The 22,548-nt window shown below is 41.2% G+C and overlaps 1 protein-coding gene across 6 annotated transcripts in view; it reads left to right on the forward strand.

Moving 5' to 3' along the window:
• The first annotated feature begins 4,762 nt into the window (after nt 1-4,762).
• Nucleotides 4,763-22,548, forward strand: part of tent4a (terminal nucleotidyltransferase 4A) — a 131,002-nt gene continuing 113,216 nt past the window's right edge. For all 6 annotated transcript variants that reach the window (XM_080205279.1, XM_080205294.1, XM_080205301.1 and 3 more), the window contains exon 1: nt 4,763-5,702. In XM_080205279.1, the coding sequence (XP_080061405.1) occupies nt 5,008-5,702 (695 nt within the window). In that variant the 5' untranslated portion in view covers nt 4,763-5,007. The remainder of the gene's footprint in view (nt 5,703-22,548) is intronic.

The following is a 22,548-nucleotide window of genomic DNA, read 5'->3' on the forward strand; positions in this document are numbered from 1 at the left end:
GTGAGTGTGTGAGAAAGAGAAAGAAGTGAGTGCATGAGAGGGAATGAGAAGTGAGTGTGTGAAAGAAGAAAGTGAGACGTGAGAGAAAGAGGGAAATGAGTGCGTGAGAGAGAGGGAAATGAGTGCGTGAGAGAGAAGGAAGCGAATGCACGAGAGAGAGAGGGAAGTGAGTGCGTAAGAGAGAAAGGGAAGTGAGTGCATGAGCGAGGGAAGTGAGTGCGTGACAGAGAGAGAGAAGTGACTGCATGAGAGAGGGAAGTGAGTGTGAGAGAGAGAGGAAAGCAAGTGCGTGAGAGAGAGAAGTGAGTGCGTGAAAGAGAAAGAGAGGGTGAAGTGAGTGTGTGTGAGAGAGAAAGGGAAGTGAGTGCATAAGAGAGAGAGAGGGAAGTGAGTGGGTGAGAGAGAGAGGGAAGTGAGTGCATGGAAGAGAGAGAGAGGATGAAGTGAGCATGTGAGAGAGAGAAATGGAAGTGAGTGCTTGAGAGAGAAAGGGAAGCGAGTGCAAGAGAGAGGGAAGTGAGTGTGTGAGAGAGAGAGGGAAGTGAGTGCATGAGAGAAGGAAGTGAGAGTGTGGAAGAGAGAGAGAGGATGAAGTGAGTGTGTGAGAGAGAGAAAGGGAAGTGAGTGCGTGAGAGACAGTGGGAAGTGAGTGCGTGAGAGAGAGTGGGAAGTGAGTGCATGAGAGAGAGAGAGACCTTTCGCCACCGTGCAGAGGCGTTTCCTGTACGGACTGCTGCTGCACACCATCCACTATTGCATCTTTGTCTGTCGCCCAGATACATCTTGGTGGGCCTCGTTGCTGCCTGGTGGCGGAGGTCCCCAGTGGAGGTCCCTCTATGGAGGGATCTCCCCCAGTTATCTTGGGGACCTGGGTGGAGGGTGTTTCATACAGCAGTTCCGCACAACCGTAAGTTGTATCGGCTCATGGCTCCCAAGTTTGCCCCTTCTGTGGCCTTGTGAAGTCCGTGGACCATGTCCATGTTTTGTGTCTTAGTTTGAACCCCCTTTTTGTCTTTCTGAAAAGCCTTTTATTGATGTTTTGTTTACACTTCAGTCCCATGCTCCTGATCTACAGACACCTGTGCAGAGAGGGGCGTATTGGGATGGCGACCTCCTCATGAACCTGCTCTAGGCCTGGCGAGACATGCCATGAACAGGTTCAGGCAGTGGGTGATCAATGGTGTCGTCCATCCTCACTGTCTGCCCCTCTGCCGTGGCTACATTCGTGGCCAGGTGTCCCTGGAGAGGGAACATGTGGTGTCCACGGGCACGGTCGACACCTTCCACACCCTTGGGCACCGCAGGGGCTGGGGTGCATTATAGACCCCGATAATCACATTACGATTTAATGTTTTAAGTTTCCTTTGTACTTTGTTTTTATTCGGGCTGTTCCCCCTCATTTTGGAGAGCTGCCCCTTTTATTTTGTCCCCGAGTTAATTTGTGTTAGTTTATTTGTTTTGCTGTAAAAGAGGGAGAGAGAGGGAAGTGAGTATGTCCGATATGAGAATCCAGCTTTCCATCGTCTCTCCTCCCACTAAAAATGACAAAGATGAGTCTTAAGAAATTTCTTAAGAAGAGAAACTTTTAATTATAATAAACATATACATAAGAAATTGAAAAGTCTTCTATAATTTATGTCTTTATACCTATTGCGCAAAAATGGGATTTTCACAGTAACTTCATTACAATGGTAATGTAAGCCTACTAGTGACACTAATAAATAAACTTAAAACAATCATGTTTTTGTGGTTGAATTCTTCATTTCAATAAGAATATTTCTGAGGCGTTCCTTCAGTTTTTTTGGGAACAATGATTCCATGACTGGAATAGTTTGGAAACCCCGGTTAAGGGATAGGTCAATACAGATGTAGTAGGAAAGATTTAAAGAGATATTTCAGAATACATAGAATAGACACATTCAGATGAGGTTCTTGTGCATGAGTCGCAAAAACCCAGCTTGCAGGTGCAGCATGTGGTCAGGAAGGCGAATGGGATGCTGGCCTTCATAGCGAGGGGGATTGAATATAAAAGTAGGGAGGTCTTGCTGCAGCTGTATAGGGCATTGGTGAGGCCGCAGCTGGAGTACTGTGTGCAGTTTTAGGCGCCGCACCTGCGCAAAGATATTTTAGCCTTGGAGGGAGTGAAGAGGAGGTTTACTAGGCTGATACCGGAGTTGAGGGGGTTGAGCAATAAGGAGAGGCTGAATAAACTAGGCTTGTACTTGTTAGAGTTTAGAAGAATGAGGGGAGATCTCATTGAGACGTATAAGATGATGAATGGGATGGATAGGATAGAGGTGGAGAGACTCTTCCCGCTCAAAAAAGACAGTAGGACTAGGGGGCACAGCCTCAAGATAAAGGGGGGGTGGTTTAGAACGGAGTTGAGGAGGAACTTCTTCACTCAAAGGGTGGTGAGTCTCTGGAATTCTCTGCCCGTTGAAGTGGTGGAGGCTGCCTCGCTAAATATTTTTAAGACGCGGGTTGATGTGTTTTTGATAAGAGAGGGGATTAAGGGTTATGGGGAGAGGGCGGGAAAGTGGAACTGAGCCACGACAGATCAGCCATGATCTTATTGAATGGCGGGGCAGGCTCGAAGGGCTAGATGGCCTACTCCTGCTCCTATTTCTTATGTTCTTATGTTCTTAAGGAAAAGTCCAAAGAATGGACACACCATCCGTGGTTAACAAGAAAGGTTAAAGATAGTATCGAACTTAAAGAAAGGGCAGAAATTTTGCAACAATACAAGACAAAAAGATTAGACAGAATACGAAGAACAGCAAAGAATGAATAAAAGATTAAGAAGGAAAATGTTAGAGTACAATGGAAAACTAGCTAGGAATATAAAAACAGATAGTAAGAGTTTTATAAATATTTTAAAAAGAAATGAGTTAACAAAGTGAGTGTTGGGCCTACAGAAATTGAATCTGGAGAACTATTTATGGAAAACAGGGAGATATTTTGCATTGAGGATGTAAGTAACATTCCAAAAGCAGCTATAAATCAGGAAATGGAAGGGAAGGAGTAACTCAGGAAAAGTGTTGCAGAGTAAATTATTGGAACTGCTGGCTGGTAAATGCTAGAACCATAATGCACTTCATCCCAAAGTCTTAAAATAAATGGCTAGTAAGATAATTGATGCATTGGTTTTAATTTTCCAAACATTTTCTTGATTCAGGCTAGACTTGTATCTGCTGGAGTTTAGGAAAAAAAGAGGCAGATTGATTGACTATAAAATCCTGAGGGGGAGGGGTCATTCAGACTCGAAACATTAGCTCTATTTTCTCTCCACAGATGCTGTCAGATCTGCTGAGATTTTCCAGCATTTTCTGTTTATGTTGTGAATGTGGAGAGGGTGTTTTGTCTTGTGGGAGAATCTAGAACTCAAGGTTACTGTTTGAAAATAAGGGGCTGCCCATTTAAAATGAAGTTGACACAAAATTATTTGTCCCAAAGGGTCATGAGTCTTTAGTACTCTCATCCTGAAAAGGCTGTTTTTGAATATGCTTAAGACAGATCTAGATAGATTCTCAGTAAGCAAGGGGATAAAGTTATCAGGTGGAGGTGGGTTACAATTTTGAGGTTACTTTCAGATCAGTCACAATCTTATTAAATGGCTTAGTAGGCCCACTCTTGCTCCTTATTTGAATTTTGATGTAATTATAATCGTATCCAATGAGAGAAGAATCAAAAATTTTCTGAACTGCCACGAGTCACTTTAACACTTCCTTGTACTTTATGTTATATTGATTCAATCAATCATAAAAGTTAAATGAGAAAAATCTCCCAGATATGTTTTCCCACCTGATATTTTTTGGGGGGTGGAATTTATGCCCTTTATTCGTCTAAATCCCAGAATTTCCTCCATAGTTTCTTTGTTATAACTATTTCTGAATCACTTGCCCAAAGTGATTGTCCACTTGTCCACTGCCCAAAAAGCGTTTGATTTCAAATTCATTTAAAAAAAAGATATTGAAATAAAACCAAAAATGTGATGACATGTCACCCAACATCTGAAAGAGGTAGAACTTCTCAATAACACATTTAAAATTGCGCACTGAACATAATGAAACCTCCCAAGGCACTTGGCAAAAACATTAAAAAACAAAGTATGACACCAAATCACAAAGGTTTGGTCAAAAACTCGTGTTTTAATGAATGTTTTAAAATAGGAAAACGAGGTAGAGAGGCAGGAAGGTGTAGGGACAGAATTCTGATATTACAGTGGTCACGATCTGCAGCATAAGAATGATTTCCAGATTGCTAACTTTGAACGTTAAATTTCTCAGTTTGGCAGCAACTTCTACCGTGGACACTGACAAGCACCACTTCTGGTAAAAGTTCAAATTGTGTTGCGAAATGCAATTACAGTAAATAAATAACCAAAAAAAAACTGGCGCTAGTTTGGAAACTGCAGTGGGGGAAAGTTTATTTTTCTCACTGTAGTTCTCCAAGCAATCTACAGTGTCATCAACGTGGATGAAGTGCTTCATATGTCTAAAAGGTACAATATTGCAAATCTTCTTAAATAATGGGAAATGGCATTTATTTCAGAACAAGCTGTTGCAAAAATCATGCGCTGTTTTCACAAAATCAATGTTGCGCTGCAGCTTCCAGAGGTAGACTGAAGTATATTGACACTTCTCATTTCAGCCAGGGCTGAGCAATCAGGCATGCCCACCAAGCGGCGGGAGGAGCGCGCATGCGCGGGCAGGTTATCGGCAGAAGACAGGCGAAGGGTTTAAAAATCCGTGCGCATGCGCAGTGGGAGGTCGGGGAGCAGGGGAGGCGCCATATTGTTAAAGTCTAGCGTCAGTTTTTTTTGTACAGAAACCCCGGTCTTGGCTTTTAGTTTATTAATTTAAAAAAAGTACTTCAAAGAAAAAACAAGTCAAGTAAGAAAAAAATCCGCTTTATCTATAAGAGCCCAAGTCAGGAGAATTGTAAGTGCTGTTTGAAGAGATTTCCTCGGTTTGAGTGTGTGGAGAGAGAGAGAGCGATCTTCATTTAATGGATCCGAGGGTGGCTTGGATTCAGCCGGAACAGAAGGGACCCGCCAATGCCTTGTGGATGCAGATCTGGGAAACTTCTCAAGGAATCCGAAGCAATTCGAGTCACCATCATCTGCTTCATCTGAACTCACCAGCTCTGGACAACAAGCCGAGCAACAGCAGCAACCTCAACCTCACCAGCAACGCCGGCCCCGCCGCCCCCCCCAGCAGCAGCAGCAGCAGCCCGGCCTCGGGGGCCGGAGCCGGACACAGGACGGGCCCTTCGGCCGCCGGCCCCGGCATGGGGCCCGGTTCGGCCTCGGCGAACGGGGATGTTCGTAGGGGACTGCAAAAATCATCTTCAGCCTCGTCATCTTCATCCTCGTCCCCTTCCCCCGAATCTGGCACCGGCGGCTCTTCATCATCTTCGTGCTGCTCTTCCTCCTCCTTCTCCTCTTCGGGAAGGACTAAAGCCGGCGCGGGCCCATATTTCAATCATAATTTCACCGAGATGAATGGTGGTGGGAATGGGAGCAACTTCGTTAAGAATAACAATTATCACAATAACAGTTTGAAGAGCCTGATGATGGGAGGGAGGAGGAAGAGAGAGAACAAGGCGAGCACTTATGGCATAAATTACATGCTGAGCTCCAGTAATGGAAACTACAGTGGGACCCCCTGGAAAACCATGAAGTACAACATGGGGGTGATTGGGTAAGAACGATGGTGCAAACATGTTATAGACCGCGATGTCTTGTGTACAAATCCCAAGCTTCTCTGGATATCAATCATTCAGATGCATCCTGAGTAATGAGCAGGGGGAGGGGTGTTATAGTTGGTCTAATGTGATTTTTAAATATGAAACATGTCGTGTATGTCTGTATTTTTGAGGCATGATTGCTCAGAAACCTTTACAATTTTAAGAAAGCAAGGATTAGAAAAAAAGGAATGAAACGTACATAATAAATGATGAGTTAGTATCCACAATGTAGAAGCACATGGGTTAAACAAGCTAAGAGGACACTAGATGTAAATCACTAAATTAATTCTCTCAATTTCAAGGGAATTAAAACAATGAATTTCGCACTACTACATAACAAGGGAAGACTAGTCGAAACATTTTTTTTCAGTTTTTATATAAAACCGAAAAAAACGCTCACCTTACATTTAGTCTGAAACCTTCGTGTTTAAATATTTTTATAACTGGCTGAGTTATTACTTCAATAAATGTTTCCTCCTACACGCCCATCGTGGAGGAAGGGAAGGAAGCCGCCGTGTTGGATGTTTAAAGCAAAATATGGCGTTAAATGTGGTTGGAGGGCAAGGGTCGTGATGAAATCGTGTGGATGAAGCATAGCCAACAATTGCAGTTGTATTTTCCAGTTATTAGTCGGCGCACATTTAGATAACCTTGTGATAAACGTGGACTGGAATTTTCTCAACCGAATTGAGAATGAATATACGTAATTCGTACTTGTTTCGTGCTGCTAATCAAAAGCGTACATTAGTGTGTCTTTATTCAAAAAAAATCAACGTTTAGTTTTGCTATAGAAGTTAAAGCTTCTTGAGACAAATTATATGATTTATGTTGACCCCCCCCCCCCCGGGGAGGTCCCTGGAAATCGTTTCTAAACTCATTTGTGCTCTAGAAAATTGGCAAAGGAGGTGATGAGAATTTATTTTAATCATGTCCTAACTCGGGAGTCTGAAATTTAAGAAGACAGTTTTCTTTAGGGCGTGGTTCTCGCTGCCTTTGTCATATTTCAGAATCGAAAGTGTTGCAATTAGTTCCAAAGAAACACGAGGGCGTTGGTTATATAGTACTTTAAATGTGTAACCTTTTTAAAAGATGCCTCGAGTGGAGATCACTGGTCCTTCAATGCCTGGCTGCTATCCCGGAGCAAACTGCTAAAACAAGGGAAAGTAGAATACGGCCAGACTGGATGTTACCCGACCATTCGAATATATTGCAGGCCTCAATTAAGCAGTTTCTAATAAATTATGTATTTTCGGGGGTACTTTTTATAGAGGGATTTTAATTAACTAGTGTAATTTATAATTATTTTGAAAGTCGCTGTTTGGGTCAAAAATCATAAAAATTTCTGGATTTTTCGCGCATCAATTAATATAATGTTCATGTAAATTGAAATGAATAGTTAAATGCGGTGTTCAATAAACTTGCAGTATTTTTAAAAGCAGTTAATGTGTGCTGGCTCGTGCTCAGTTAAAAACAATGAGGCATCTTTGCATTGCCAGTAAACTCATACACAACAATTATAAATTTTTATAAATCTGTCTTTTAAAAATAAATCCCCCAGAATAACCATTGCATTGCCTAATCTGGGTTTTTTGTATTTGAGCAAAATGAACAACTTGCACTGCAGAATGAATATATTGGAAGTGAAATTTGTATATGTATTCACTTAGCTTTAATCTAGATCATATTACAGAAAAAGTACTGGGGGACAGGGACAAAATTCCCAAAGACAATCAAGTGACTGCACATTTTACTTAGTCTTAGATGAGCAGTTCCCCACTGGGGTGGGTACAGTGATTCACGTTGCTGCCTCACAGCGTCAGGAACCAGGTTTCATTCTAGGCTTGGGTGACTGTGGAGTTTGCCCGCTCCCCCTGTGTCTGAGTGGATTTCCTCTGGTGCTCTGATTTCTTCCCACAGTCCAAGATGGGTAGGTTGGGTGATTTAGCCATGATAAAGTGTCCTGTAGTGTTCAAGGTGTGCAGATTAGGTGGATTACCCATGATCAATGAGCAGGGTTAGGGCAGGGGATTGGACTAAGGCAGAAGTGCTCTTTTGGAGGAGTGTGCAGACTGGATAGGCTGACTGAGATTCTATGATTTGTGAGAAACCTTTGACATTGATGCTGCACATGTTAATGATGAGGCTGACTAGAAAATTCAGCATTTTGTAGTGAAGTATCTCAGTATGATCCCAGAACGTGATAGGATTTGACTTGTTGCTGGCTTTTATTGCTGATTCCACAGCAATATATGAAAAATTACTTTTAGGGCCTATATCTGGAAACTATTATAGATTGAATATATAAAAAATTACTTTTAGAATTATTTAGTGCTCTAAGTGAACAAGTGAATGAGATGTGACTCAATGCTCAAGTTAAGGATATGCAATCTAGCTTTTGGTTAAGGTCATGCCTTGTGAAATTTGTTTAACTCTTACCAAAGGTCACTAGATTAGTCACTGGAAATTTTGATTTTTGACAAGGTTACTATATAACACAGTTCTATAAAATTGGATAAAGGTCGTAAGTTGGGTGGGGAATTGGTGAATTCTCAAACAAAGAGTAGTAGTGCCTTGTAGCCACCACTTTCTTGCAAGGGATCAGTGTTAATCTTCAAAACCCATATATTTTTATTTGCTCTTGGAGTGTGAGTATCACTGGCAAAGCCAGCATTTATTGCCCGAATTGCTTTTCGTCAGGTGTGTGGAAGGTTCAGAACCTTCCACACACCTGACGAAGGAACAGTGTTTCTGAAAGCTTGTGGGTTTACTATCAAAAACTGGTTGGACTTTAACCTGGTGTTGTGAGACTTTTTACAATTGATATGCTGTTAGTGCAGGTAGATGGTGATACAATAACGGTGAAGGAACGGCAATTCTAGTTCCATCAGTATGTTATGTGGCTTAGAGAAGAACTTGCAAGTGCCAGCTTTCCTTGTCCTCCTTGGTCAGTGATGGGCAACCTAGGCTGGTGAATGGCCCTCTCTCATCTCAGTGAGTACAAGATTGAAATGGTGTAGGAGGGAGGGTATTAGATTTCTGGGGCAGATCGGACCTGTACAAGATGGACAGGTTACATCTTAACAGGACTGGCACTGATATACTCGCATGGAGACTTTCCAGTGCTGTTGAGGTGGTTTAAACAAGCTTGGTAGGGGAATGGGAATCTGAAAGTTGGCCCAAATTGGAAGGGCAGAATGTTGGTAAAAAGAATGGGACTAGAAAGCAGGAGAAGCAAAGCATTGGGTACGTGTCAAATGCAGAATGGAGTCAATAGGACAAAGTTAAGGGCACTCTAATAGATTTTTGAATGGTTAAGGAATTAAGGTTATGGTGAGTGGGTGGGTAAGTGGAGCTGAGTCCACAAAAAGATCAACTAAGATCTTATTGAATGGCAGAGCTGGCTCAAGGACCCAAATGGCTGATTGCTGCTCCTAGTTCTTATGTTCTTCCTGAATGCATGCAGCATTCTTAACCAGGTTGATGATCTAAAGACATAAATAGAGGTGAATTGGTATGATTGCTATTACAGAAACATGACTAAATGGTGACCAAGACTTGGAACTGGATGTTCACTGTCCGTGAAAGACAGAAAGAAAAGAAAGGAGGTGGACTTATGCTGAAAATAAGGGATGGGGTCAGTTGGGTATAAAGGGAGGATCTCTGATTGTTTTTCCAATGTGTTGAATCTGTTTGGTTGGAGCTAAAAAAACAGAAAAGGGCAGTAGACATTGGAGTTATTTACAGATCAACAAATAGTAATGGTAGTGTGGGATACAATCAGGAGATGAGAAGCATGTATCATGGGCAGTACTGCGACCATGGGTGGTTTCATAGACTGGATAAACCAAGTGAGAATGATGCTGAAGATGGTGAGTTTCTGGAGTGTATCAGGGATGGATTTCTAGAACAGTATGTTGAGACAATGCAAAGACAGGCTAGATCTAATGTAACGAAAAGCACCAATTAGTAATCTAGTTCTAAAAGAACTTTTAGGGATGAGTGACCACAATATGATATCAAATTACATTGTTTGAAAATGAGGAAGTTCAGTCTGAAGCCAAGGTGTTAAAGTGGAATAAATGACATTCTGAAGGCATCAAGGACAAACTGGCTGAGGTGGATTGGGAAAATGCATTAAAAGGTATGTGCATAGGCAATGGATAGTTTACAAAGAACTATTACATAACATTCATATCCAATGCAAGGGTACAAAAACCCAAAAAAGCCAGTCAAGAAAGTTAACAATTGTATTACTAAGATTAAAAGAAAATATTTATCAATTTGCAAGAAATAGTGGTAAATCTGAGAATTAGATATTTAGAATACCGCAAAGGAAGGCCAAGAAATTGATAAAAGGGAGAAAAGAATATGAATATAGTCTAGTAAAAAAAATATAAAAATGGACTGTAGAAGCTTTTATAGGTATGTAAAAAGGAAGTGTTTGGCTAACACAAATGTGGGTCCATTACAGACAGGAGTCAAGATAATTCATAATGGGGAATAGAGAAATGCTTAAAATAAACTAAATGATTACGCAGTGAAAATAGACACAAAGGAAAATTAAGGAAATCTTCAAGATGTAGCAATCCAACAGACTAGGGAGAATGCCAAGTTGAAGGAAATTGGTGTAAGTAACAAGTTGCGTTGGAGAAGTCTTTGAGACCTGGTATTATATATCCCAGAGTGTTGAAAGCGGTTGCTGTAGAGATCATGGATGCATTTATCATCGTCCAAAATTCTATAGATTCTGGAATGGTTCCTGAAGATTGGAAGGTAGTAAATGTCACCCCATTAAGAAGGGAGGGAGAGAGAAAACGGGGAACTGCAGATCTGTTAGCCATACGTCAGTAGTTGGAAATCTATTCTGAAGGATCTGATAAATATACAGTTGGACAATCATGATCTGATTGGGCATAGTCACCGTCAGTTTACAAATGGGAAATCATGTTTGACAAAGCTTGGAGTTTGTTTGAAGATGTCAGTAACAAAATTGACAGAGTCAATGGACATAGTACTTTTGGAACGCTCTTGATAAAGTCTCCCACAGGACTTTGATTAACAAAATAAAAGCACGTGGAATAGGCTGCAACATGCGTTTCATGGATTGAGGATTGGCTAACAGGCAGAAAACAAGCTGTAGCTAGAGATAGCAAGGATTAGTACTTGGGGCTCCAGCTGTTCATGATATATATCCATTTGGGTGTGGGTGGTACAAAGCTAGATGGTAATACGTTGTGAGGAAGCTGTAAAGTGGCTACTGGAGGATTTGGATAGACTTAGTGAGTGGGAAAGAAGAGCAGGAACATGGCAGATGGAATATAATGTGGAAAAATGTGAGGTAATCCATGTTGATAGAAGGAACAGATGTGAAGATTATTTCCTAACTGATTACAAGAAGTAGGAAGTGTAGATGTATAAAGAGACCTGGATGTCCTTGTACTTTAGTCACTGAAGGCTAGCATGCAGATGCAGCAAGTTGTTAGGAAGCCTAATGGAATGTTAGCCTTTATCGTGAGAGGATTTTAGTGCAGGAGTAGTGAGGTTTTACTTCAGTTATATAGGAGCTTGGTTAGACTGAACCTGGAGTACAGTGTGCAGATTTGGTTCCCTTGCCTCAAAAAAGATGATACTGCCATTGAGGGAATGCAGCAAAGGTTCATCAAATTTGTTCTGTAGGTGCAAGAAGAGAGATTGGCAAACTGGGTCTGTATTTTCTAGAGTTTTGAAGAATGAGGTGACCTTATTGAAACCTATAAAATACTTGAAGAAACAGAATAAATGCAGGCAAGATGTTTCTTTTGTTGGGGAGTCTAGAACTAGAGACACCATTTCAAAAAAAGGGGAAGAGGACCAAGGTGAGGAAAAATTTCTTCACGTGGGATTGAGAATCAATTCTTTATCCCCAAGGATTGTAGAAAATTGGTCATTTTGTATGTTCAAAGCAGATATTTTGATTAATAATGTATAGGTTACGGAAATGGTGGGTGTAAAGGCATTGAAGTGTCCAATCCACCATGATTGTATTAAATGATGGAGCAAGCTCCAAGGGCTGAATGGTCTTCTGTTCCTAAATCAAGCATGTTTATTAACTGTAACCCTTTGAATAAAATTGAAAACATTTAATATGTGCCAAATACTTTGCAAGTTATAGAAAATGGGGACAAAGTGGAGAGCTTCAAGTTTCTGGGTGTCCAGCTGACCAACAACCTGTCCTGGTCCCTCCATGTCAGCAGTATAGTTAAGAAAACCCACCAACGCCTCTACTTTCTCAGAAGACAAAGGAAATTTGGCATGTCAGCTACAGCTCTCACCAACTTTCACAGATGCATCATAGAAAGCATTCTTCCTGGTTGTATCACAGCTTGGTATGGCTTCTGCTTTGCTTAAGACCACAAAAACTACAAAGAGTCATGAACAAAGCCCAGTCCATTACACAAACTGGCCTCCCATTCACTGATTCTGTCTATACTTCCTGCTGCCTCGGAAGAGCAGCCAGCATAATCAAGGGCCCCACGCACCCTGAACAATACTGTCTTTTACCACCACCTGTCAGAAAAAAGATACAAAAGTCTAAGGACACATACCAACTGAGTCTAGAGCAGCTTCTTTCCTGCAGCTGTCAGATTTTTGAATGGACCTTATTAAATTGATTTTACTGTACGCCCGAGCTATGACTGTAACGCTACATTCTGCACTCTCTCTCCTTTCCTTCTTCCCATTCTGTCCTATGAATGGTATGTATTGTCTGTATAGTGCACAAGAAACAATACTTTTCACTGTATACTCATACATGTGACAAATCAAATAAAATGCTTTATCATTCATATAAATAGAATGGTAAAAACAAAAGAAATATTTACACTTGGATGCAGAAGGACCACACAACTTTCACAAACAGTGTTGTGTGGAATCGGCACTCACTTCGCTTTGTGAGCCCTTGCTTTACGTGCATATCATTTAAGTTACACTGGTAAGAGAAAAGGTATGCAGATAAGAACCAGTGGAATGTGGCAACTCTGCATTTGGACAACAGTCAACAAAATATCTCTTGGGCTTCATGCAAAACCTTTGCATATTGCCAACCACTGTTCTAGTTGATATGTATGTTTGGAAGGTGCTGTCAAATGAGCCTTAGTAAGTTGCTGCAGTACATCTTTGTAGCTGTTACACAGTGCTGCCATTGTGTGGTGGTCAAGAGCGTGAATGTTTTAAGATGGTGGATGGCTGGATGGTCTTGAGCGCTGTTTGCGCTGCACTTATCCATACAAGGAGGGAGTATTCTATCACGCTACTGACTTACATCTTTTGATAGATTTGGGAAGTGAGGGCATGAGTTACCACAGAATTCTCAAGCTCTGACTTGCTTGTGGAGCCAAAATATTTATATGAATGTTAGCTTTTGGGTCAGTGGTAACTCCCAGGATATTGATAATGAGAGACTCGTTGACAGTAATTCTACTGAACGTCAAGGGGAGATGGTCATTGCCTGGCATTTGCATGATACAATTGTTACTTGCCACTTAGGCCCAGACATTGTCCAAGTCTTGCTGCATGCAGGCACAAACTGCTTCAGTACCTGAGGAGTTGTGAATGATACTGAATACTGTTCAGTCATCAAAAAGTTTTCCTACTTCTGTTGTATTGAAGGGAAGATCTTTGAAGCAAATAAGACCCTGAGGAACCACTGCAGCAATGCCCTGGATTCAGGTGATTAGTCTTCTTCCATAAAAATCTTCCTCCTTGCTAGGTATGATTCCAACCAGTAGTTTACCATGATTCCCATTGATGTTGGTATTACTCAGCCCACACTTGGTCAAATATTTCCATGATGACATTCTTATCTCACCTCTTGAGCTCTTTTGTCCATGTTTGGATGAGGCTATGATGTCTGGAGTTGAGAGGAATCCCAACTGAGCGCCAGTGAGCGAGTTATTGGTTAGTATGTGCTATTTGTTTGCATTGTTGGTGACACTTTAATCGCTTTGCTGAAGATTGAGTATCGACTGATGGAGTGATAATTGGATGGATTAGTTTTATCTTCTGCAATGTTCAGGACATATATAGACGATTCCCCACATTGTCGGGTAGATGCCAATATAGTAGTAGTAGTGAAATACCTTGACTAGGGGCAAGGCTAGTTTTGGATGAGTCGATACTGGAGTTGGAATGTTATCGGGGCCCATTGCCAATGTTATATGGATTCAGTGCCTTCAGCTATATCTTGATATTTCATGGAGCGAGCTGAGTTGGCTGATGACTGACCTATGTGTAGCTGGGATCCTCAGGAGGAGGCCAAGATGGATTTGGTGCCTCTGGTTGAAGATGGTTGCATGCTTGTATTTTCTGTTAACATGCTGGGCTCTGCCAACGCTGAGAATTTTGATGTTTGTGCAGCTTCTTCATCCAGTTAGTTGTTTAATGATTCATCATCTCCAGTTAATTGTTTAATTCTCCACCACTATTCATGACTGGATGTAGCAGGACTGCAGAGCTTCGATTAGCTGGTTGCAATATTGCTTATGCTGTTTAGCGTGGCTGCTTATAGTCTGGTGTAGCAGCTTCATCAGCTTGCATCTAAACCTTTGGGTCTGCTTGGCACTCTCCCTGGCATGTCCTGCATTGCTTATTGAACCAATGTTCTGTGGAATACGTGGGATATGTTGGGCCATGAGATATATATATATATATAGAGAGAGATTGAACACAGTTCTACTGCTGCTGACTGGCTCATAGCACTTCGTGGATGGCCAGTTTTAAACTACTGTCAATTCTGTTCTGAATCTATTTAGCAAGATGGTAGCACTAATTAAGTGTTTTATATATGATAGGTTTATTGTGGTTCAACTATTAAGCAGCCAGTATTGTAATTTTTTTTATTCATTTGGAAAGTGTGCTTTGTTTTAACCCTTTAGTTTTTTTAAAGAATAGATTTTGATTTAGTTATGGGGTGCACTAGCATAAATAGTACATTTCCCGATAAGTATTTATATTGTGCCTTTAGTGACTTTGGATGATCTATTGCAATTTACAGGTAATGAAGTGTAGTCACAATTTCAATATAGGAAATGTGACAGGCACTTAGTGGATAGCAATGAGAAAATGACCAGATAATCTGTGTGGTGTTGGTCAGCATACCTGAGAAAGCTACTTCCATTCTTCATCAGCATAGATCTTTTATGTCTACTTGCTGAGGTAAATGAGGCCTCAGTTTAACAAAAATCAAAAAGATGGTGTCTTCAATATCTTTCCCTGTATGGCACTGAAGTGTGAGCCTGATTAAGTGCTCAAGTCTCTGAGTTCACAATTTTCTGATCCTTGAGGTGCAAATGACTGATGGCTGACCTCTAAATGATGAAATTAAAAAATGGCCCAGATCTTCTGATTGTTGGGATACTGGATATACCTACCCAAGATGCCAATGTCAGAACCATGTGGAATTTTTGAAGCACTGACTCTGTGGGAGTTGCCCAGCAAATTTGAACTTAAGTGGGCAATTCCCCTGCTCTCTGGGCCCTCCGAGAAAGTCCCTCGTTCTGACCTGGAGTCAGAGACTTCAGACAGTTCTGACTTACTTGCCTCGACAGTTACCTAGGAAATGTTAAACAGCAAAATCCTAGTCAAGTTCCTGAGCAGTTATACAACTGACTCTCTACCCTGACTTGGCTTGACCCTACCATCTGACTAGCCCCCAGCCTGGCATTCTATCATGGTCCAGCTCTAGTAACCATTGCCACACAGCCCACCTGCCAATCTGCACTTCTATAGCATTCACATTGGAATTTAAACTACCTTACGGCAGCTAATGCTGTATAAAGGCGATATGCTTCTGTACTGATTTCTCTCTGCTGGTCTTTGCCAAATTTCCTGTGCTGAGGGAGTTCTTCTATATTGTGGATCAGAAATCAGAGCTTTTTCAGTGGATGGGTAGCTTTCTGTCTGATCAGAATTGAGCACTGGCTTTAATGCTGATCAGATATTTTGGCCAAATTTTTTAAAATCAATCCAAGAAACTCCAGAAAACAGAAAAACATTCTGTTTTCTGTTCTAGTGGTAAATATTTATTGAAGTCATGTTTCTGAACCCGAGACTAATTTCAGCCTCTTGTGGTCTTGCTATGGGTTGTCAAAATATTTTTTCTACTCTGAAGTGTTTATCTCTATTTGCTGTAAATTTGGTGTTCTTAGCATCAGTAATTGACAACTTGCATGTTTGTTTTTGAAAACGTTGGTCTGTTAACGTATTTTAGTTTTTTTAATGTTGCAAATCAGAGAAATTGCAAAAATACTCATGGTCCATTTAGTTCACCCGCTATCATCCTTGTAATGACACAGTACTATGATAATTGAATCCTTGCCGAATTGCATCCATTGATTAGTGTGTAACAACCCAGCTGTAGATGAGAAAAACTTGTGGAGAACTTTGAGAACCATAGCTGCAAGTTTACCTGTTCTTTCCAAACATGCTATAGACTCTTAAGTTTTTAAAATATGGTAAAGAGTGAATTGGTAATTCACACTTAGCTGGTCCTTGCAGCTGTATAACTCTCTCTTCATTGCTAAAAGTTCAATCTGTATAAGTTTTGATACTGAAGGTACGTGATTTTTATATTAAAATACAGTACCTTTATTCTTGATTAACTGGCTGTTTGAATCCATGTGAAGCCATGCTGATCACATGCTAAAAAGACTGAGCTGTGCATGGTGTTCCTGCAGTGGTGTATGCTTTCTATCTAAGTCTAGAAATGTTAGGAATGGTCTTGGAACTCAAATATGTGAAATGGTTTTTCTGCAATTGTATGGCATAGACCACCAACCAGCTTCCTGTGGCTGTTGGGACACAATTAATTACTTGGAAGTGAATGAAAAAAAAACAGTCTTAACTTGCCTACAACCAGATGAACCAATAGTGTCCTGAAGTATTGCAGAACCCCATTGGATTATTGAGATGGCTGCAGCATAATGGCACGTGTTTGTTTGGCTTAGATCAGTATATAGCGTTCGCCACTAGGTCAGAAAGTTATTTCAAGGTTTGCGCACCTACACAATGCCTCAATAGTGTCTTGAAATTTCAGCAGTATTATCTGACAGATCATCTGCAGAACAGGTAAATATTAGATTCTGTGACAAATTGATTGGGTATTTTCGAAATGTCAAGCACAACATTCTTTTCCTCAGTCCCAGAACAATAGTTTAACCAATCATTGATTTTTTTTTTTGTGCAGCTTTGTTGAACAACTGCTACTGTGCTTATGAAGTGCAATAGAATGTAATTTAACGCAAGGTCTTTCTCACCATCTTACTGCCAAGTATAACATCTCAGTCTATCTAGTGGTGATTTTAGTTTTTACTTCCCACTCATCCCAAGAGCATAATCTTTAATTGGTCATTGGTCAATCATCAATAACTTGGAATATTTTCCCCTTTATTTTACTTGCCTTTCATGTCTTCCTGCCCGCCCCCCCATAAAATTTGTTCATTCAGTCACTTTTAAGGAAAAGTAACCTGTTTCTTGAACTTTGCCATGCAACCAAGAAAAGCTGTGTTTGTCTTCCTCTCAAAGCTAGTGGGAATTGTAGCGATGCTTTCCATTGCAATGCGTTGGTATTTGAAGTGTTTACATTGTAGAATTTGAGATGTTTTCTATATATTGTTATAGTGCAGAAGAATGTGGCAGAAATTGATTTGAGGGATTCTGTATGGAGGAATTTTATACTTTGAATAGAAACTTTTAAGCTTTATTTAAAATAGGTAATCTTTAAATTCATTTAGTGGACTACATTACCATTGCATGTAATGCTTCATAGTTATTTCACGTATTTAACAAATATGATCTTTCTCACCAAGTGAAGGTAGCTGGCTTCACCAGTAGAATAGACTGATTTTTACAAGGCACAGGTTGCAGATTACTCAAAACTAGCGAAAATGCTTAAAGATGTCGAACATAAGCTACTCGAGTTCAGAAGATTATTGGATTGCACTTTTGGAATGCTGTTGTAATTGATTGTGATGGAGAAATCGGAACATATTCTTGGTTTATATTAGTTCTTAGTCTGCGCTTATATTGTGTGCTCAGTTCAGGCCTACAATAAAAAAAGTTAACTGTTTTCAGCCAGATTGTGGGGGAAATCGTCTCTGGGGTCACAAATCTTGAGTTATGCAATAACATCTTTTTGTTCAGTTTTCATACAAATATTCAAATTAATTGGTTATATTTATCAGGAAAATAGTTTTTAATGTCCTCAGCTGAATTGACTACAGTTAAAATGTTTAGATGACATTGATATCCCAAATGTGAGTCATATTTACTCAATTCATTACATTTTACCAACAGTGCTTTCCCTTTTTCACCTGCCTCTTTGTGTTTGTATTTAAGCAATTTATTTTTAACATGAATTAAAATTCATAAGAACTTTTACACAAGTAACTAGATTGCTTCCCCTGTCAACGTGTCATATACTCCACATACCATGCAAATGCACAGTTTGCACTGTAATCCTCTGTAGTAGAAATTAAATAACCTTTAAGTACTCTGCTTCAGCAAATCTTCAGATTTGTTATTTACTAAGATTGCAAATTTGCTAGTTTGTTTCAGGATTTAGAGCCTGTGTTTTCAGCCAGATTGTGGAAATGACTCTGGGATTGGTATTCAAATACTTGGTGCGACTGAAAATGTTTATTGTGATTATGGTGATGTAGAATAGTCGTGTACCAAAATCACAACTCCAACGTTGTTCCCGGTCACAAATTTCATGTCAGCACTGGCATTTTGATCCAAAAACTGGATTTCTGTTACGTCATGCACTTGAGTCCCATGCCTAGTGTATTGTAGTGGATCATCATAAACCCAATAGTGACAAAATTAAGTACATCTGAGATGCGATTCTGGCTGTTTTTTCTTAGTGATTCTGTCTAGGGTGAATTAGATATAAATAGAGTTTTGTTGGTTTATTACTTGCGTGCTTGTTTGTGTATGAATGTGCTACTTGTATGTTTGCAGGTACAGGCTCAATTCCAATTTGATATTGCACACAGTTTCACCAGTGATTCTCCATTTCATAGGTGTGGGCTTATCACTAGGTTAAATTTTGAATCCCAGAAATTCGCTTTAACGTGTGTCTAATACAGGAGTAATTTTCTTGGAATACTAATACAAACGGAGGGTTTATGTTTGTCTGAATTTTGGATTAATATCCAAAGCTACTTAAGAATTTGGTTGTCCCCCCCAGCGGCACCACATCTCCCCACTTGTGACCCTGCTTCATGAAGAGATGATTTTGTTTCCCTCTATTATTTTCCCAACCTGCTACTATTCAGATGTAAGTCTTGACAGAAAATTGGCAATCAGTTCTACCACAGTGAGCTTCAAGACCAAGCCAGACGTTGCCTTGTTTTCCTGGTAGTTTTAGTTTGTTTTCCCTTGGCACTGACTCAGTAACCAACATTCCCATCTCCATACAACTAAAAAAAGCTGTGCTTGTTTCCTTCCCAAAGCTAGTGGGAAATTTGACAACGTTTTCCAGGAAAGGCAGTGGCACAGTGGTATTGTTACTGGACTAATAATCCAGAGATCCAGTGTCATGCTTCATGGACCTTGGTTGAAATCCCACCACAGCAGATGGTGAAATTTGAGTTCAGCTTAAAAAAAAGTCTTGAATTAGGATTCTCATGATTATGAAACCATTGCTGTTTGCCATAAAACTTTGCCTCGTTCTTAGGGGCAAAGTCTGATGTCCAGCTCTTAAATGTCCTCTGAAGTTCCCAGCTAAAAGGAATGCAAGTGATCCTACAAAATCGTCCTTAATAACATCAGGGTAGTTTGTGCCAAAATTGGAAGAGCTGTTTCACAGTCTAGTTGAGCAGCAGTTTGATACAATCAAACATTACACATAATGCCCCAGATGCCACCATCATTATCCCTGGTTTATCCTGTCCCATCTGTAGGACTAACCCAGAAGACGTAGGGGCACAGTGGTATACTGTCAGAAGGGAGTGCCCTGAACATCCCCAACATTGACTCTAGACCCCATCAGGTCAAACATGGGCAAGGAAACTTCCTACTGATAAGCAAATTTACCCCCAATCCCCCCATAACTGATGAATTAGCACACTGCCATGTTGAACACCACTTGGAAGAAACACTAGGGTGGCAGTGGTGCAGAATACAGTTCATTGTCCATCACTGAGATTGGCTTGGTTGTATCATTGCAGGCCAAGCTGACTGTGTCCCCAGGGACATAACTGCTAGTTAGATCTGTGGCAGATGGTGAGGAGGGGAAAACATACTTGACTTTCTCACCAATCTCCTTGCTGCAGTTGCATTTGTCCATGACGACATCAGTATGAGTGACCACCACATAGTCCTTGAGGAGACAGAGTTCCATCTTCACGTTGAAGGTACCCTCCATCATGTTGTGAGACACCACCACTGTGCTACATAGGGAGGTAGATTTTGAACAGATCTAGCAACTCAAGACTTGGCATCCAAGCGTTGTGGGCCATCTGCAGCAGAATTGTACTTGATCATAAGAACATAAGATATAGGAGCAGGAGTAGGCCATCTAGCCCTTCGAACCTGCCCCGCCATTTGATAAGATCATGGCTGATCTGTCGTGGCTCAGTTCCACTTTCCCGCCCTCTCCTCATAACCCTTAATCCCCTGGCTTATCAACCGTGTCTTAAAAATATTTAGCGAGGCAGCCTCCACCACTTCAACAGGCAGAGAATTCCAGAGATTCACCACCCTTTGAAGAAGTTCCTCCTCAACTCCGTTCTAAACCGCCCCCCCTTTATCTTGAGGCTGTGCCCCCTAGTCCTACTGTCCTTTCTGAGCGGGAAGAGTCTCTCCACCTCTATCCTATCCATCTCATTCATCATCTTATACGTCTCAATGAGATCTCCCCTCATTCTTCTGAACTCTAACGAGTACAAGCCTAGTTTATTCAGCCTCTCCTCATAGCTCAACCCCCTCAACTCTGGCATCAGCCTAGCAAACCTCCTCTGCACTCCCTCCAAGGCCAAAATATCCTTGCGTAAGTGCGGCGACCAAAACTGCACACAGTACTCCAGCTGCGGCCTCACCAATGCCCTATACAGCCGCAGCAAGACCTCCCTACTTTTATATTCAATCCCCCTCACTATGAAGGCCAGCATCCCATTAGCCTTCCTGACCACCTGCTGCACCTGCAAGCTGGGTTTTTGCGACTCATGCACAAGGACCCCGAGGTCCCTCTGCACCGTCACCTGCTGCAGTTTTTCGCCCCGTAAGTAATAGTCCTTCCTACCATTATTCCTACCAAAGTGGACCACCTTGCACTTGCCAACATTAAATTCCATTTGCCAGTTCCTGGCCCATTCGCCCAGCCTATCTAGATCCTTCTGCAGACTCTCCACACCCTCCGCGCAATTTGCCGTTCCACGATCACTATCTGTAATTTCATGGCCAGCATATCCCTCACTCTGCCATTACTTACAAGCTAAGGGATCAGTCTTGGTTTAATGAAGAATTCAGGGGAATGTGAAAAATGCAAGGGAGTATGACAGGAGCAGCAGCAGACACACTTAAAAATGAAGCATCAACCTAGTGAAGCTACAACACAGGAGTATCTGTATGCTAACCAGCAAAAGTTGTAAGTGATGGAGCTAAGTGACCTAAGTCTGCACTTTTGCTACATCCAGTCAGGAATAGTTGTCAACTTTTAACCAACTGACTAGAGGAGAAGGCTTCACAAATATCCCCATTTTCAATTGTAGGTGAGACCAGTACCATGGTGCAGAAGATAATGCTGAAGCATTTGCAGCAATCTTCAGCCAGAAATACCAAGTGGATGCTCCATCTCTGCCTCTTCTGTCTGCAGAATCGTAGATTCTGGCTTTCAGCCAATTTGATTCACTTCCATGTGATACCAAGAAATGACTGAAGGCATTGGATAATACGAAGTTTGTGTGTCCTAACAAAATTTCAGGAATAGCGTTGAAGATCTGTGCCTCAGAACAACCTGTACCCCAAGCCAAGCTCTCCCAGTACTGCTACAAAACTTGCATCTACCCAGAAGTGTGGAGGTTTGTCCTGCATGCAAACAATAGGACAAATCCAACCCAGCCAATTATCATCCCATCTGTCTTCCCTAGATCATTGGTAAGTATGGAAGAAGTCATCAGTAGTGCTATCAAGTGCTAGCAATAACCGGTTCCCTAAGGCTTAGTTTGTTTTCTGCTATGGCCCATCAACTCCTGACCTCATTGTAGCCTTGGACAAAAACGCTGAACTCCAGAGGTTAAGTGAGAATCACTGCTCCTGACATCAAGGTATCATTTGACCGAATGGTATCAAGGCTTAGCAAAACTGGACTCCATTGGAATCTGGGGGTGGAGGGGTACTATCTGCTGGTTGGAGTCATACTTAGCACAAAGGAAGAGGGTTGTGGATGTTTAGATCAATCATCTCTTGTTCTAGAACATCATTTTCAAGAGTTCCTCAGGATAGTGTCCTAAGCCCAACCATCTTCAGCTACTTCGTCAGTGACCTTCCCTCCATCATATGCTCTCAAGTGGGGAAGTTTGTTGATTTTATGTTAAGCATATTCACAACTCCTCAGATATTGAAGTCGATGTCCAAATGTAACAAGGCATCGACAATATGCAGGCTTGGGATGACAAGTGGCAAGTAATGTTTATGCCACATTGAGGCAATGGCCGTCTTCAGCCAGTAGAAATCTAAGCATTGCCCTGTGAAATTCAGTGCTGAATCTCTCACTATAACATCCTGGAGGTTACCACTTAACAGACACTGAACTGAGCTAGC

Source organism: Carcharhinus amblyrhynchos, chromosome 2 (genome assembly GCF_965287045.1).
Source record: "Carcharhinus amblyrhynchos chromosome 2, sCarAmb.v2.hapA, whole genome shotgun sequence".
NCBI classification, from domain to species: domain Eukaryota; kingdom Metazoa; phylum Chordata; class Chondrichthyes; order Carcharhiniformes; family Carcharhinidae; genus Carcharhinus; species Carcharhinus amblyrhynchos.